General features: G+C 37.5%; 1 protein-coding gene across 5 annotated transcripts in view; it reads right to left on the reverse strand.

Annotated features, from left to right (window-relative positions):
• PSD3 (pleckstrin and Sec7 domain containing 3) overlaps positions 1–18,515 on the reverse strand; it is a 526,477-nt gene that overhangs the window by 40,648 nt on the left and 467,314 nt on the right. For all 5 annotated transcript variants that reach the window (XM_032287984.1, XM_032287985.1, XM_032287986.1 and 2 more), the window contains one exon: positions 2,010–2,167. In XM_032287984.1, the coding sequence (XP_032143875.1) occupies positions 2,010–2,167 (158 nt within the window). The remainder of the gene's footprint in view (positions 1–2,009; positions 2,168–18,515) is intronic.

Below are 18,515 nucleotides of genomic sequence, written 5' to 3' on the forward strand. Positions count from 1 at the left end.
TGAAGCTGGACCAAAAATTAATTATAAAACTTACTAATCTCTTTTAATTGTACTATTTAATTTTAAAAACTAACTGAGGACTATATTGATAGAGGGAAGGTAAATGGACATATTTACTCTGGAAAAGAGCTTGTCAGGTTCTTCAAAAATTAACTATGCATTTACATACAACTCAGCAGTTCTACTCCTAAGTAGCTACCCAAGAGAAATAAAAACATGTAGATATACCAGATGTGGTGGCTCATGCCTGTAATCCTAGCACTTTGGGAGGCTAAGGTGGGCAGATCATCTGAGGTCAGGAGATCGAGACTAGGCTGGTCAACATGGTGAAACCCTATCGCTACTAAAAATACAAAAATTAGCCAGGTGTGGTGGTGTGAACTTGCAGTCCCAGCTACTCAGGAGGCTGAGGCAGGAGAATCACTTGTACCTGGGAGGCAGAGGTTGCAGTGAGCAGAGATCACGCCACTGCACTGCAGCCTAGGGTGGCAAAGCGAGACTCCATCTCAAAAGAAAACATATAGATACACAAAGATTTGTACGTTGGTATTTATAGCATCATCATTCCCAAGAAGCAAAAAGGGGAAACAATCTAAATTGTCCAGTACATGTATACATACCACATAATATATTAGTCTGTTTATATGAAATGTCCAGAAAAGGCAATACTATAGAGGCATAAGGTAGATTAGTGGGTGTGAGAATGGGAGTGACTACAAAATGCACACAGTGATCTCTTTGGAGTGATGGAAATGTTTCAAAACTGGACTGTGGTGATGGCTGAGCCATCTGCTAAATATGCTAAAAAAATCATTGAAATGTACATTTAAAACTGGTGATATTTTATGGTATGTAAAGCATACCTCAATACAACTGTTTAAAAAACCCACCAGAGAGGAGGTGAAAATCATCTGATGTTGTGATCATATTTTAAATTTATGTGTCATTATATCCAGAAAGCCCAAGATTTACAGCACTTAATACATATTTGTAAACTCATAAATTAATGGTAGAAATGATCATGAATCAGGACAGATTATCTACCATACACATTACCAATAAGCAAAAAGTCAAAAAAACATCAGCCAAAGTCATTTCCTTCACCAATTACTCTGAGAGAAACCAGGCTGACTAAGCTGAGACCACACTACATATCAACTCCTCACGGCACTCTCTCTAGGCTCATCTCTCTGGGTCCATTATTATTTTGATGGACTGTTTCTTCCATCAATTCTGTCCAAAGTAATTAGATCTCCTTAGTTATTACATCTGGTATTTTTGATTTAAAAATTAGGGAACAGAATAATTTGAAAGTGTCTTTATACCTAATAGCTGGAATTGTACATCCAGCTATTGGTTCTTGTGTGATGTTAACTGTCCTGTTCCTACCCTCAAAAAACCCTGTGCAACTTGCTTCCTTACAACTTCCTCCTGAAATTGGCAGTTCATCCCATTTCCTTGCTCACAGGAGAATGGCATATTTTCCTTCTAATAATCATGGACTACTAGAGCTCAGAAGGGAAACAAAAATAAATAAATAAAAATTCTACATTTATTGAACAGTTCCTATGTCCCAGGGACTGTGTGAGGTATTATATACACTTGTCTCACTAACTTCTCACTAGAACTCTGTAAGATAAACATTATCCCCTACACTAGTGATGAGCTGAGGTTTAGAGGTTAAACTATGTGCTAGGAGAAAGAGCTAGCAAAATGGTGTCATCCAGGTCTGTTTTACTCATTCTGCAATATAACTTGTCTACTAAAACCCTCTTATTTTATTGATGAGGTCACTGAGCTCTAGAGATGGTAAGTGGGTGACTAAAAGTCAAAGGGCTACTTTGTAATAGACAAAAATGTCTTAGGCAGTTACCTCTCTAATGTAAGCGCTTCATGACTTTGATTCCAACTTAAAAAATTTCCCCCACAGAGCTTGATTTTATTCCTAAGTATAAAGTGGTGCTAAGTGAACTAAAATACAAAATCAAATAAAAACCAACAAAACATACTGAGTTTGAAAAAGCAAGACCCTCCAGTCGGCAGTTTTAAGTTTAAACACATTTGGTTTCTTCTCGTAGTCCGTGGCCTTGGATGCCAATGCATGGTGCACACTCACAGCGTTTTTCAAGTCCTCTTCAGACAAGGCCTTTTCTGGCTTGTATTCATCCTATAGATGGATACAAAGAAAATAAAGGCAAAAACCACAGTCAGATTTCAGCTGATTTTTTTCAAAGCAAAATCTAAAAAAAAGTTTTTAGAAAATCCAAGGAAGTGAATGAAAAAAATGAAATTAATGGTGAGTAAAAACAACTTTATAAATGTTATAGAACATCATGTTGTTTGACAAATTTGCTGAGAATGAGAAAATATAACTGTCCAAAAGGCATTTTTAAAAAACGGATATATAATAATTGAGGTAAACAGCTAAGTAAGGTCAAAGACAAAAATATCCATTGTACATATTTTATAGTGAACAGAAATGAGATTTGGACCAATAGTGTGATTTGGTTTCAGGATTAAGTGGATAAAAGCAAAAGCTTAAAGGTATCTGTCAACAGAATTACACTGAGGGTAAAAGCAATGCCACTACAGTCTTTGCTCTAAAGATATTACATGCTCCTGCTACTTTCTTTTTAGACTAATATTATCAAAAGAAAATGAAAAATCAAAAGTAAAATAAAATAATTACTTCAGCTTTTCTGCTGAAAGAAAAGAGGAAAATCAATTTAATAATCAGGTGAAAGCTTAACTCATTATCATAAAACTGAGAAATAGGTAAACACATATGCTACAAACTGTTAGATATTTTCCAGAGTTTAAGGCCCCTCTTCCTCCTTCCCATATTTTATCAAAAACAAGCCATGATGCTAAACTTGCATTTCTTCTGTAAAACACACGTGCACCTCTCCTCCCTCCTCCCAAAAACACACCACATCACCTTTTAATTAGTAGTAAAAGACTAAAGGAAGATATTGTCTGTTTTCTTATCAGCCTGCTTTTACCAATCTCCAGAAAAACAATGACAGTCCTCCATGCCTCCCTTCCCTTTTATTTATCCCCTCCATAAACCAAGCAGTTCAAATGTACTATTGCCATCAATTCAAAATGAGTCAAAAATAATCCTTAATGTGACAGAGCTGTGAGGCAAAGGTTTTCCCTCTATAATACGAAGTAAATACCAGTTGTAATATAAAGATTATCCACATTTATAATATTAAATGACAAAATTGTTACTTTGCGATTGCAACAAGTCTTACTTTAAGTCTCAGAGGTTAAGAACTGCTATTGACAATGACAGCCTTCTAGAGTGGTATGATGAATAAAGGATAATTTAAAAAATTAAATACAATATATTTACATGTCACTGTTACATAATTCCCATTAATCCACAATACTATAATTTAGTTATGTTTTGAGGTCTGTCTTGTCATTTTTTAAATGAAAATTTTCTCAGTAATTTAGCATTCCAAATATTCACAGATCTCCTTCCAGGGAAATTTTCATCGGAGTAGGAATTTTAACTAGAGGTACATGGCTACAAAACCCCTCCAGCCTTATAATTATGCTATATTGGAACCCTGTATATTTAACAGAACCCTGCATATCTCTCCATGCTGTAACTTAGATTCCAGATAAAAACATGAGGTAGGTAAATAATTGGAATGAGGAGAAATGATGAGGGCCAAAATCGCCTTTAGGGAACTTATATGCCACCTCCACTTCCATATATACTGATCCCTTAACACACCTAATTGTTGAGTTTGCACAAAGGTTAGCCTAGAAATTTGTATGTATTTAAAAAAAAAAATTCTAGGTCCATGATTTAAGCTTTTATCTTAATTCCTCTGCCCTACTTTCTTTGAATTAATATTTGGTGGTTGTTTGGATTTTGTAAGATGATTACCTAGTTCTTTTGTTTTTCACATTTCTTCTTGGGTTAAGAAATAATTTAAGTTACAATTTTTCCTCTGAGTATGGGTTACACTGCATAGCAGAATTTTGGAATGAAGAGTATTTTTTCATTGCTTGCTAGATAGTTTGTAGTTTTAATTATTTTTATCTCTTCTTTAATCTTAGTAATATCAATGAGTGTTTTTCTCAGATTTAAGGTAAAGTTTTAGTTATATATTATTATATATCCATAATTTTATAGGCTTATGACCAGATAATATGGTCTAGAAAATCTATTTTCTCCAAATTTGGTAAGGTTTTTCTTGTGGCCTATGGCATGTTTGATTTTTGTTAATGTTCCACAAAAATACAAAAAAATTGATTCTTTGGGGGATGAATGTGTTTTTATATTCAAGTTGACTCAGTTCCTCTGCCCTTATATCATTTTTTTCTACTAGTTTATCCCCTTCAAACCAGTATATTAACCTTTTCCACTTCAAGTTCTTGTTGCATTTCTGATAGTTTTTTATATATATTTTAGTTGCTATGTTGTCTGGTGCATTTAGGTTTATAACTATTATCTTGGTTATAACTATGTGCTATTTATTACTTAAAATGTTCTTCTTTATCGTCTTTAATGTTTAGTCATATAAGATGGAAATTTAAGTCTTTCTTTTATGAAAATGCCCTGTCTATTCCTCACCTACATCAACAAGGTAAGACTATGAAAAATGTTTTGTTCTGTAACTTTACTAAAATTATCTTGTATTATGTATTTTCTGTTTCAAGAAATCTTATTTTGAACTGAGATTATACATTCTAAGTCTCCCCTCATAGATTTAATTGCATCTATGTCTCCTTGCTCACCTGTTTCTTTTTTCCATCTTGACCTCTCTCTTCTCATATCTTCGCTATTTTCTTTTCTCTCAAGTATTTTCTTTAGGTAGGTGGTAGGTTGTTTTATTCTTATGCTCAAGTACCTTTCATTTCTTTGACAAGTATAGAACTGGATATAGAACATATGGCTGCAGTCGTCTTCACTTGTTTTACTTATTGTCTGGAGATGATTCTGTCTTCTAGCTTCCAGTTTAATATAAGTACAATGCCAATCTAATTATTTTCTCTTTTTTCTTAGGAATCACATATGGGTTTCCCTTTAATCTTAAAATTCAGGACTTTTTGCTAGGCTATGCCTTACTTTTCTTATCTATCCAGTCTGAAACTAAAAAGTCCCACCCTGATTCTCCCTTATGTGATCATTCACTTGGGTTGATAACTGCTGACAGAGGTAATAAACACAGTCGTGCAGACTGGAGCTAAGACAGATTTAAGGTCTTCAGCTATGGTTGCATCCAGTGCCAACCTACATTTCTTTAACATCTCCACGACTTTTGAAGTTCTTCCTCAGCTTTTTGTTACAATATTCTCCTGGTTTCTCTCCTACCTCTCTGATCATTACTTTGCTATCTCCTCTTCAGCACACCCTTCTATGTAACCCTTGGGATGGTGTCAACTCTACATATATATCACAATGTCTAACAAACTACTACAGGTGAATAGGAAACACAAAACCAATTGGTAGCTATTAATACTGAATGACTTAGACTGTCTCATTTGGAGCCACTATAAACATTCTTAGAGTGTATTATCTCTTCTGATATCTTCATTTAAAACCAAGCTCAAAGGATGATATTCTTAGACTACTCTTAACAATGCAAAAAAAATTTTTTTAATGCAACATTTATTACAGACATAAGAATAAGAAAAAGCTAACAATAACTGTTGCTTTGGAAGAACTGTATCATTATTTAAAAAGAGGACTCTATTGCAAAGTAGTTTCCTAAACTCTAAGACACACTGCCAGATTCTCTTGCATTGGAAGGAAAACACTATCTAGGATATCAGTAGAAGGCAGGAGCTATTTAATTAGGGCTAAACTGAAGTTGAAAAATTTTAGGTGTAAGAAGCTTCCACTTTTCTAGGTGATAATACAGTTTTACCATTTTTTCTTAAAAAGGCAAAATACAAACCTTAAAATATTTTCAGCATCCTGAATTCATACTAGAAAATAAAGCTCCCATTCCACACACACACAAAGGGCAAAACCAAAAGTACAGTGGAAACATTAGGGTTGACAATTGGATTAAAAAATGACTTTATCCTACAAAGTGCATTCTGACATCTTTATTTTTCACTAAAGGAGAAGACGGTGTTTATGATAAAATTGAGAAGGAAGAAATAAGGGATAAATTATCATAATCAAACCATTTCAAACCAAAGACTATTTGCTGTGCAAACTAAATGTGAAACAATGAACAAGATAAATCCAATCAAATTTTCTGTAAGAAAAGAAAATGCTCCACGACATCTAATTACTATCCATTTTCTCAAATAAATGAGGGGTGAAAATGATGACTAAAAACATGTTATTCTCCCGTGTTCCCTGCAATCTACATCATTTTATGTAATAGGATTCATTAGAGCACTCCACCATCCCAATAAGCACCAAGAATGTGATTTCACAATGCTATTTATTTTAAATTTATTTAAAGCATGAAGTAAAAAGCTTTTTTTTCTAAGAAGCTTGTTAATTACCTCTTGTGAGGATGAATCTTAACATACTAACATAAAAATCATCTGAAATGGTACAAATAACTGACATCAAGCCTGAAAAATTATACTTTCAGGTAATAAACAGGACAATTTGGAAAATGACCAAATTGTAATTAAAATTCATATCAATTTAAAAAGCATAGTCAAGATTCCAGTTTTCAATGTATTCTTTACTTCATGCCTCATTAAATAGGTAAAATAGCTACATGTAATTAAAGCAATTTAAAACAAAGTTGAAATGGTCTTGATTTCCACTGAGAGAACATAGAAAGGGGAATTGAGACCCCATTCTTACTTGGAGCTAAGCGGAAATTAATAAAAATGTTAGTAACTAAAGTAAGCTCTGTCCTAAATTGTCGATTAATTCATGGTTTTGAAAATGGCATTAAAAACGTTTTTCATAATTTGATGACTATATTTCTAAAAAAAAATGCTAAGTATGTCTTATTAGGTGTCTGTCTTTCTAAAAATCATTCAGCTTCATCTTAATAGCTCTTTCAACATGTAAAAGAGCACAGAACTAGCAGCTACAAAAGGAAATAAAAATTCCATGAGCTCACAGGAAAGCAGAAAGGGCAACAGGGACCAGGCAAGAGACTGGTCTGTTCTAGGTGCCACAAGTCTTGGGCACATCAGCCCCAGACTGGTTGCTATCATCACAGTGTGGGAGGCCTTGAATCTTCAGCAGCTTCCTCCTGTGCCTGAATCAGGCCCTTCCCTGGACCCATACTTTCAACACTGCAAAAACTGCTTTTCCAATTAAACTTTTAAAAAACCCATGAGTTGAGCCTGGGAGGTCAAAGGTGCCGTGAGCTGTGATCACACCAATGCATTCCAGCCTGGGTGAAAAAGTGAGATCTTGTGTTAAAAAACAAACCACCCTACCAAAACAAAACACAAACAAACAAAAACGCTTTATAGGCAGCTGGAACAAAATTTCTCTTCCAAGTAAGCCAAAGAATAAAGACGATTCTGCGTTTAGGACACAGCTCCTAATCTGTGACAGCCAATGTACGTTTTAGATAATGAACTGATTGTTCACTTCTAAAGACATGGTAAAGGCAAATAAATTCAGTTTTGAACAGCTGTTTTCTAGATCCTAAAGATAAAAAACATTAGAGATTCTCAAGAGCCTGGTCTGCAGACTATAGTAATCAAGAGGCAAACTCTAAGTATTCACTACCATGCACTAACCAGCCACCTACACCCATCGCTCTTAACCATTCCATCAATCATCTTTAGGGCAGTTCAGTTTTGTAACAACCAGAACTAGAGCAAGAATAACATCACAAGCCTTACTAAAATACTTTCAAGAGAGAAGTAGAGACTGGCAGGGACAGACACAAAGCCCATGGCAGAAACTGAGATAGAACTTCTGAAGCTATGTGTTAGCAAAGGCTTGTCAAAGCACTTGGCTAGCAGATGACTCACTCTATAACAAAGTGGTTATGATGCTACTATCCAAATGTCAACAATGATGGATCATCAGAACCAGCAAGAATTCAATCATTTTAATGTCAACTAAAATGCATATTCAACTCATAGAAATTTCTAATTTTCAAAGCACATAGGAACTGTATTACATTGAAATAATATTTGACTATTCTTCCATGAACACTCTATGTTCCCATAGTAATAATTAACTACCAATAGGGCATACATTTTTTAGATACTCTTGGACTCAGGGGCACTGCAAGTACTAGAAAAACACGGATAGGAGTGTTCTTACTTAGGTATAAAACAGACAAAAACTCTGTACCATAAATGCCCTATTATGCCAGATCATGACTGATATCTGGACTCTGGAATAGTTTTGAAATGTGCCAATATTTAAATCAAGCCCCTATGCTGATGTTGTATATCAAATGCTTTATCTCAGAGAGTTATAGAAGCTGGAATGAGTTATTCACTCAAATTTATACCATTTACCCTATGTTTTCTCCAACCCTCACCTATACACTTGGTTTCTATCATGTTAACTGGTGCTTTTTCAGGAGATTATTTTAAGAGTCCACTAACCATTCACTGCATAATACTGGTCTTCTTATCTACACTGTCAGGCCAAGTGTTTACAGGGACTAGACACTATATTTATTTCTCACATAGCTCCCAACATGACATTTTGTACAGGGATCTGACATTACTATCGTGATACTCTGTGGATTTACTCTTTGCTTGAAAGTGAAAAGCAAATGTGACTAAGTAACATAAAGGAAGAGGCCAGAAAAGAAAATGAGGCAAATGGTGATGAGACAGATTGTGTGTAACCTGGAGAAGCAAAACAAGAGCTCTGGATAATGTAAGAAACTGTCTGGGGAAAAGGAAGAAAGACAAAGACTTATTTTACTTTAGAGATAAATCAATAACAGGAAAGAGAAAAGAGTCAATGGAAATGAGACAGACATTGGGGACCTGTTATTTTCAAAAGTCACAGGAAGAGAATATGAGAAAAAGGGGAGTGGAGTGGATCAAAGCGGAAACTTCTGGGCGAGCTTCTTGAGAGTAGTTGTCTATGTCCTCCCTGCCTCTGCATCCTCAACTCTCTAAGCTGCCCTCCACGCCCACCACCTCACTGAAACCACTTTATCGATAATTTCCTTCTTGCTGAATTCATGTGGCACTCTCCAATTCTTATTTTACTTTTTCATAACATGGCACATTTCAACATCTCTTAAAGTTTGTGGCACCAGTTTTCTCTCTGGCTTAGTTTTCTTCTTAGCTGTCTGGCTACATCGCATAGGCTCCTCCCCTGTCTCTTCTTCCCAAGGCGCATGTGAGTATCTGCGCTCCTCTGGTTCTGTCCTCCATTTTCTACTCAGTCTCTGAGTGACATCATCTACTTGCATGGCTTAAATTATCAATTCTTTCTTAATGACTGCTCAGATCTGCATTTCTGGCCCTTTCATTGGCTCCAGATCTGAGTATGCATAATTGCTTAGTGAACACATCCATTTATTATTCCAGACACTCTGAATTCAATACCTCAAACTGAACTCTACAAGTAGAGCTATGTTACTGCCTTGTTACCCCTGCCCTCATTTAAGCTAATCTGGTCTCTATGTCTTTGATAGAGCCTGTTTCCAAGTCATTCTCCATACTGTAGCCAGACTGATCTTTTTAAAACATAAATATGAATGCCATGCGTGGTGGCTTATGCCTATAATCCCCACACTTTGGGAAGCCAAGGCAGGGGGATCGCTTAAGCTCAGGAGTTCAAGACCAGCCTGGGTAACAAAGTGAGCCCTGTTTCCACGAATAATAGAAAAATTAGCCAGGTGTGGTGGTGTGCACCTGTGGTTCCAGCTACTCAGGAGGCTGAAGTTGGAGGACTGCTTGATCCTGGGTGGGGTCAGGGCTGCAGTGAGCTGAGACCCCACCACTGCACGCAAGCCTGGGTAACAGAGTGAGACCTAGTTTTAAATAAATAAATAAAATAATCATGTCACTCCCCATTTAAAACATGTGATAGCTCCAACTGCTCTAAGATAAAATCTTTTTTTTTTTTGGACACAGAGCACAGAGTCTCACTCTGTCGCCCAGGCTAAAGTGCAGTGGCGCGATCTCGGCTCACTGCAACCTTAGCCTTCTGGGTTCAAGTGATTCTCTTGCCTCAGCCTTCTGAGTAGCTGGAACTACAGGCACTCGCCACCACGCCCAGATAATTTTTTTATTTTTTAGTAGAGATGGGGTTTCACTATGTTGGCCAGGACGGTCTCCATTTCTTGATCTTTTGATCTGCTTGCCTTGGCCTCCCAAAAGTGCTGGTATTATAGGCATGACCCACTGTGCCTGGCCAAAGTCTCAACTCTTTAATACCTAAGAGGCTGCTGACACTGTGTGTATGTGTTCAGGAGGCATACAACATACAGGGGTATAAACACAGGGCGGTCATAACCTTGAGAGGCATGAGATACTATTTATGAGTGCTTCAACTTCCCATAGGAGTGGTCAGAATCCTTTGTGACAAGCCACTCTGGTTCGAATGGGAGTAGTGAAAGAGGTTGAGTGAATGAAGACTGAGGACTTGGCACTCTCTCCTGTGTAATTTGAGCTGTGCCTGGTTTTCCTTCTGACGACTATTGTGACTTTTTTAAAATTTGTTTTTCAGAGGGGAAAACCCTTTACGATGACTCTCAACTTGTAATAAGGAAATACGAATTGAATTATTCTTGAATTGTTCTATGTGGGTAAAAAGCATTATACGCTATTACACAGTTGAGAAGTCTTGATGAAAGGCTTAAAGTAACTGATGAACAATTGATAATGAAATGAGACCCTAAATAGATTGTTATTCCAATGCGGAAGGGGGTTTGTGTATATGTGTGGTATATATGTGTTCACAGTCAAGGGAAGGTGGTCTTTAAAGCCAGCCATTACGGACTTAAGAAATGGCTGGAATTGCCAGCCATTATGACTTCTTTCGAAGACCTATTTTATTTAATCAGGGAAGGAGAGACCCTGTTTCCTTCTGTCTCAGGCAATACTATATCCCTCATTTATCCCCAATGACAGTGCACTGGCAGCCACAGGCTGAAAATGGAGGGAAGTTAACTGAAAGCCCTTGGATAGGAATCTCTGATGCTGAGAAATTTTTATGGGGAAGAAAGGTGTGAAAAAAGAGAGCATGAATGCAGAACTTGAGTGTGCCAGTGAGGTCCTTAAGGACAGATGCTGGATCCTGTGATCTTTGCATCCCCATCTCCGGCAAAGCCCCTACTACACAGGAGGCTAAATAAGTGAGTCTTTGTCAAACTGAATTACATTATCTTTGGGCCAGGGCTTTTTCTCATCACTCCTCACCCAAATAGTGGGAATTTTCTGCTATACTAGAATCCTAGGAGTGTCAATATTGGCATCCTAAGAGCATAGGGGAAAGAACAATATGGCACTCCTAGGGCACATGCCTCACACAGGTCCTGTGAGGAGAGCTGCTTAGCATGGGGGACACTATGCCATCTAAGTCCTTTGAGTACCTGAGTGTAGGTGGGAACGGCAGTGCCCTCTGACTCAAAGAGCCTGAAATTCTTTGAGGGAAAGAAACAGCTTCTTTTGTAAATGGGACAGCTGATGACATTGTGATATCATCTCTTTAATTTTCATTATATCTTAATCATTTGAAACACAATGTTTCATCATCTTTCTACTGCTTGCTACTCCCCCTCCAGCCTATAATCCAATGTAAAAAGCAGTTTGTCATTCTTTGAATATGCCACATTCTCTCAAACCTGCTATTTTCACTCTTCTCTGGCAAAAATGCTTTTTCTCATTTGCCTGCCTGGCAAACTCCTGCTCATCCTTCAGGCATCAGTTCAACTTGTGGTAATTCCTCAGTGACACATCCTCTGACCTTTCTAAGTATGCTTAGGTGTCCTTCTTCAGTAAGATCTTTACACACCTCTATTAATTCATCTCATTGCTTAGTGAATGCTCAATTTATCTGTTTTCCTCCTGTTTTATGAGCTCTATGTAGGCAGGGACTGTATCTTAGTCATCTTCAGAAGCCTAGAATTTTGCACAGCACCTGATGTGATAAATAGCTTTGGGAGGATATAAAACCCAAACTGTATAAACCCCAAACCACCTTGCAATCATACAATTCACTTTTTGTGCAGCATCTGCTAATCTGCTATCACGTGCTGTAGAGGCTTCCAGCAGGGGGAAGGATTAACCAGCAGTGGGACATTAGCAACCTCTGTAGGATGTACACTTCACCAGGATTAGCCCTTAACACATGCTACAACCTGGGCAGGGGCAAGAAGTTTAACTGCCTGCTAGTCTTGTTTCTGGTGGGTGGCTCAATACCCCAAAGGAAACTCTGATGCAAAGGTCTGCTCTGCAGCAGACAGTATCCTATTAACCTAACAGGGAGTGGCATTTCCAGATGTAGATGCCCATAATGTCTTCCTTCTTGTATAGTCTACCTACTTTTTTTATTTTTTATTTTTACAATTCAGGAAGAAACTACAGAATCAGGTAGATATAGCTATACAAGACCCAGAACTGTGAAGTTTAAGCTTCCACTGATTGATGAATTAGTCTTTAGGATGTGTGCAAGGTTTCTAGGAAAAGATATTAATTCCAATTTTTTAAAAAAGAGCATTAACAACAATAAGGAGAGAGTGGAGACTGGTTATTAAACACGGCCACCCTTTTGCAGGCTTATTCTCATCCTAAGTAGACAGTTTACAGCTATGCTAGCATTCTTACTGATTTAAATAAAATAGCAATCTGATCAATAGCCCACGATTCTACTTTTCACTCTTCACAAATGTATAATTTCCTTAGTGCCAGGCTTTTCTCTTTATAAAGGCAATTTCACCCAACTTTCCCCAGACACACATTTGCCACACTCCACAGGTATCATAAATCTGGAGAAGCAATCTTCTTGGAGCTCTAATCCAAACTGATGCTGAAGCTTCAATGTTTACAAAGTTGTTCCCTTGTCAATACTAGCCCATTCTCTATCTCAGTGACTCAAACTCCCAATACACTTATCTGAAGGAGAGGACAATGATGTAGGAAAAGCTGGTAACTTTGAACAGCATCTTTCTTTGCATCCCTTCTCTCAAATGTTGAACGTGAGAATACTTTTCTCATTTCAAATATTTTTCTCTTCTCAGGCCCACCCTGAGATGGAGTGGGTGGAAATCTGGTGGCTACGTATTCAAAGAAATGGTTTTGTCAAAGGCAGCTATGCTCCTTACAGAGATTTTAGTGAAAATAAAGAAGTGAGCCAAGAGAATGGGATTTATGCTGGGGAAACACCTGTGCTATGTGAAATTTAATTTCAAGGGTTCTTCCTTGCAGAGATAAAGGTAGCTAATAGGACTAGTGTGGGCCCAGCATGCACAAGCTGATCTGGCAGAGGCCAGAGTAGGTGACTTATAAACTAGAAGCTGTGCTGACTCCATAGGAAAATAATGGTAATACAAGATATCCAGCCACCTAAGAGCATGGATAATCTCCAAGTATCAACAACTGCCTCCATTTTTCCCTTGTCATGACCCTCAGAGTAATGTGAGCATTTCAGAAGGATGCTACCAATACTTTTCTTTGTGATTGTTGGGTTTCAGCTAGCTCCATACCTCTTTCTACAAAGGCTGTTTTCCCACAAAGAGGGCATGGTCCAAGGTGAAGCATTCCATCCTCCAATATTCCTTACCTGATGTATTCCAAAAGGGAGATGACAAAAGGGTTTGTGTTAAAGTCCTTTCTAATCACTTGACAATAGTTCCAATAAAAATTAATTATTAAAGTGTTGTTTACAAAGCTGCTCTGGTAATACACAAAATGTTAATGAAAGATACAGATTTCTGGTATCAGGGTCAGGGGAAGGTGTGGCAGGCACTAGATCCAGCCATGAAAGTGGCAAGAAGCGGCAAGAAGCAGCACTGAAACGAGCCAAGGAGACGGGCGAGGAAGACAGGGCTTCCAAGCAGAAACAAAGAAAAAAGCAAAAGAAAGTTGAGGAGCTAAAAGCGAAGGCTCTGGGGAAGGTCCCCTGCTCAAAAGGTTGAATTAAGAAATCTGGGCTGGGTGCTGTGGCTCATGCTTTATAATCCCAGCAGTTTGTCAGGCTGAGGCAGGTCGATCACCTGAGGTTGGGAGTTCGAGACCAGCCTGACCAACATGGATAAACCCCATCTCTATTAAAAATACAAAATAAGCCAGGAATAAGGAATGAAATTAAGTACAATCCTTCTAGAGGTAATTTAGGCATGGTGGTGCAAGCCTATAATCCCAGCTACCGAAGAGGTTGAGGCAGGAGAATCACTTGAACCTGGGAGGTGCAGGTTGCAGAGAGCCACATCCCGCCACTGCACTCCAGCCTGGGCAACAAGAGCAAAACTTTGTCTCAAAAAAAAAAAAAAAAAAAAAAAAGAAAGAAAGAAATCTGGCCAAAGTAAGTTGTTATTTGTGTCTGAGGTGATAGTAACCCTTGCCTTCCATTCCTATTTAAACATCTGTATTTCCTGCCATAATATCTCTTGCCATCTATAGCTAAAATGAAAAGCTGCCTTGGAACCTGTTGTACATTTAAGAATAAACACTTTTAAAATAAAAAACAAACAAACAAAGCAACAACAAAAGCAAAAAACCAACAACAAACAAAAGCAAAGAATAAATAGTAGAGTTGAAGTCCTTTTAAATATAGATCTGGGTGGACTAAGGAAGCCTAGTTTTAAAAATGAATGATTCTTTCAATCTTATCTATGGCACTATAATATCTTAAAAGATTTAAAATAACAATAAGTCAAACGTCTGTGTTCCCAATCTCCATTCCAAAGCAGTTGATCATCTCAGTGGTGCAAGTGTGGAGACTATGAGGGGCTGCATCTGATTCAGTACTGTAGATGGTAAATCAAAGGGAAAGCCTCTTTTCCAGAGAAACACAGGTGTGGAAAGGCAACCACAACAGTGTGTAAAGAGTGTGAGGATATGTGTTTGTGCACAAACACCAAAATCAAAAAGTTCAAAATGAACAAGATTCTTTCCTCTGAATATCTGTATGTCGATAATATGTTAAAAAGAGACATGTTGCCACAAACTTCTGTAAGGAATGAAATTAGGTACAATCCTTCTAGAGGTAATTTAGAAACAGGTTTTCAGAACTGTAAACAGTTCCTACCATGTGGCCCATGACACACCTAGGAATCTTAAGAAAATAAAGAGATATGTGCACAAGTGTGTGTGTGTGCGCGCGCACGCGCGCACGTGTGTGTAGTGTGTAGTGTTATTTATAAATGAAAAGCTAAAAAAGAAGCCAGGCACGGTGGCTCACGCCTGTAATCCCAGCCTGTTGGGAGGCCGAGGTGGACAAATCATGAGGCCAGGAGTTCAAGACCAGCTTGACCAACATGGTGAAACTCTGTATCTACTAAAAATACAAAAATTAGCCGGGTGTAGTGGCGTGCATGTGTAATCCCAGCTACTCAGGAGGCTGAGGCAGGAGAATCGCTTGAATCTGGGAGGTGGAGGTTGCAGTGAGCCGAAATTACACCACTGTACCCCAGTTTGGGTGACAGAGCAAGATTCCTTCTAAAAAAAAAAAAGAGTATGTCTGAAAGTGGGGGAAAGGTTAAATCATGATAAATCCATTTAACAAAAAAAACTGCTAGCATTCAAAAATGAGTATGTTTATAAATGCCAGGGACAGAAGAAACAAACAAAACCATAATAACATATCATTTCGGTCACCAACTACCAGATTGATGAAAATCAAAAATGTGTCTAAAAAACTTTTAATGAGAAATTGCTCATGATAATATAGAGAGTGAAAAGAATAAAATGCCTAAACTATATTATACTATGATTCCACATAGATTTAAACAATCTTTTCCTGGGAGTGACACTAGCAAGACAGCAGAATAGGAATTCTCAGCTCTCGTTTCCTCATAGAAATATTGAGTAATCAATGATATATGGAGCAAAATACCCACGAGAAAGACAAATCCAGTTAAGAGGTTGTAGTACCCCAGAAGAGTAGAAAGCCAAGAAATATACACTGAAACAGGTAAGAAAAGCAATTTCATGCTATCCACATCAGCCATTCCTTGAAGCTGGTATACTTCAGCACCAGAAGAGAACGCCCCTGACATCTCTCACAGGGGAAAGGAAAGAGGTCTTGGATATTCTGGCTTTTCAGAGGGCTGCCTGGATAATGGCTTTATCTTGATTCACTTGGAACACCGATGGAACTGAGATAGTTTGGATGCCTGGGCACTGCTAAGAACAAAGGAAAGTGGTAGGCGGCTCGCTGCAGTCAGCACAGCTTGGTGCAACTGGGAGAAAAGATGGTCAATCCAAAGCTTCTGCCTTGGGAGGGCTGAAAAAAGGGTAGGATGTGTGGCCCTCATTCCAGCTCTTCTTAGTCCAAAGGGACTAATTTTTGTCTCACCTCACTCAGAGCACTAACAGAACCAGCACAGTTTGGATGCCTGAAGGACACTTAGAACAGAGTAGAGACACAGGTGCCTTGCTGTGACTGGCACAGCTTAGCATAATTGGGAGGTGCATGCAACTTAAGATTTCTCCCTTGGAGGGGAGAGAGAGGAATAGAGTATGCATCCATCATTCTGGCTTTTTGGAGAGCTGTCTGAGGGAGTGGTATCTGACTCTCCTGATTCAAGGCACTGATGGGGAGCTGGCAAACACAGAGGGCCTGGTGGCTGCTTAGAACAGGGGATAGCTGGGTAGCTTCCTGCTCTAAAATCAGGTAACTTGCAGTGTTGCAGACAGAAACCAGAGGGTGTAAGGATAATGGGCTCCTGAAAAAGGATTCAGAGGTCCCTAAAATCTCTATCAAAGATTACTGGTGAGGGGCCTCTGCCGTAGCAAGCCAGTTTCTGTACTGGAAGAGCTGGCTGATTCTTTAAATGTGCAGATCCCAATACAGATACAAGAGACAGGAAAAAACAGGAAAACATGGTTCAATGGAACAAAATGAATTTCCAGAAATCGACTTTAAAGAAACACAGTTATATGAATTACCTGTATAACCACTGTAAAGATGCTCAACAAGCTCAAGTAATGAATAAACAAAATGAGAATATCAACAAACACAAAATATTTAACAGAACTATAGATATTTTCAAGCTGAAGAATATAATAACTGAACTGAATAATTCAGATGAGAGGCTCAAAAGCAGAAAATGAAGAAGAAAGAACGAGCAAATCTGAAGACAGGCCATTTGAAATTGTCCACTCAGAGAACAAAGATGAATAAGAATGAAAAAGAGTTAAGACAGCCTTAGGCATTAATGGAACACACCATTATGCAGAACAACACATTATGGAAGTCCAACAAAGAGCAGAAAGAAGAAAGGGCACAAAGCTTATTTACAGAACACTTCTCAAATCTGAGGAAGGAAACAGACATCTAGATTCAAGAAGCCTAATGACAACCAGGATTAATGCAAGTAAATTACACTGGGACCAATGACAAAATTATAAAAAGTCAAAGAAAAAGAGAGGACTTTGAAAGTAGCAAAAGAAAAGTGATTTGTCTGTGGATTTCTCAGCATAAATGATGCAGGGCCAGAACTGACTGTTATATGTTTAAGGTGCTCAAAGAAAAAAATAACTTGGGACACAAGCCTATTACCTCCAGCAAAACTACCCTTTATAAATGAAAGATGATATTATCTCAGGTAAACAAAAGTAAAGAGAGCTCATTACCACTAGACTTGCTTTACAAGAAATGCTAAAGGGAGTTCAAGTTGAAATGGAAGGATGCTAAACAGAAACATGAAAGTATAAAGTTCACTGGCAAAAGTAAACAGAGACAGGTCTTGGTATCTGTGAGACACTGGTTATAGGACCCCCGATGGATACCAAAATCCATGGATGCTAAAGTCTCTTGCATAATATGACACAGTATTTGCATATGTCCTATGTATATCCTTCTGTACACTTTAAATCATCTCTAGATTACTCATGATACCTAATAAAAGGCCTACATATCACTTCATTGGCATGGATTCAACATAGTACTCAGTATGTGGAAAATTCAAGTTTTGTTTTTTGAAACTTTGTGGAACGTTTTTTTCTGAATATTTTAAATCTCAGGTTGGGTGAATTCAAATGCAATGTTCACTGATATAGAGTGCTGACTATATGTAGGAAAATAGTGATATGTAAATGACTTTTAACTCTGGTAAATAAATTTTTAATAATTATATTATTAAAATACATATTTTTAAAAAGTATTAAAATATTTTACTTATACATTATATTTATAAATGTAAATTTATAAATTTTAAAAAAAGTATTAAATTTTTTAAAAAATATTAAAAAACTTTGCCTATAAATATACATTATTGGGAAGACAATATAAAAGGATGTAATTTGTGAGGGATCAAGAAAGATTGGAGCAGAAGTAAATGAAATAGAGAAAAGAAAATCAATTTAAAACCCTAAAACTTTGTTTTTCAAAAGATCAACAAAATTGACAACCTTTAGCTAGACTAAGAAAAAAATAGATAATACTCAAATAAAATCAGAAATGAAAC

This window comes from Sapajus apella, unplaced genomic scaffold (assembly GCF_009761245.1).
Source record: "Sapajus apella isolate SASKATOON/1434 unplaced genomic scaffold, GSC_monkey_1.0 scaffold21, whole genome shotgun sequence".
NCBI lineage: Eukaryota > Metazoa > Chordata > Mammalia > Primates > Cebidae > Sapajus > Sapajus apella.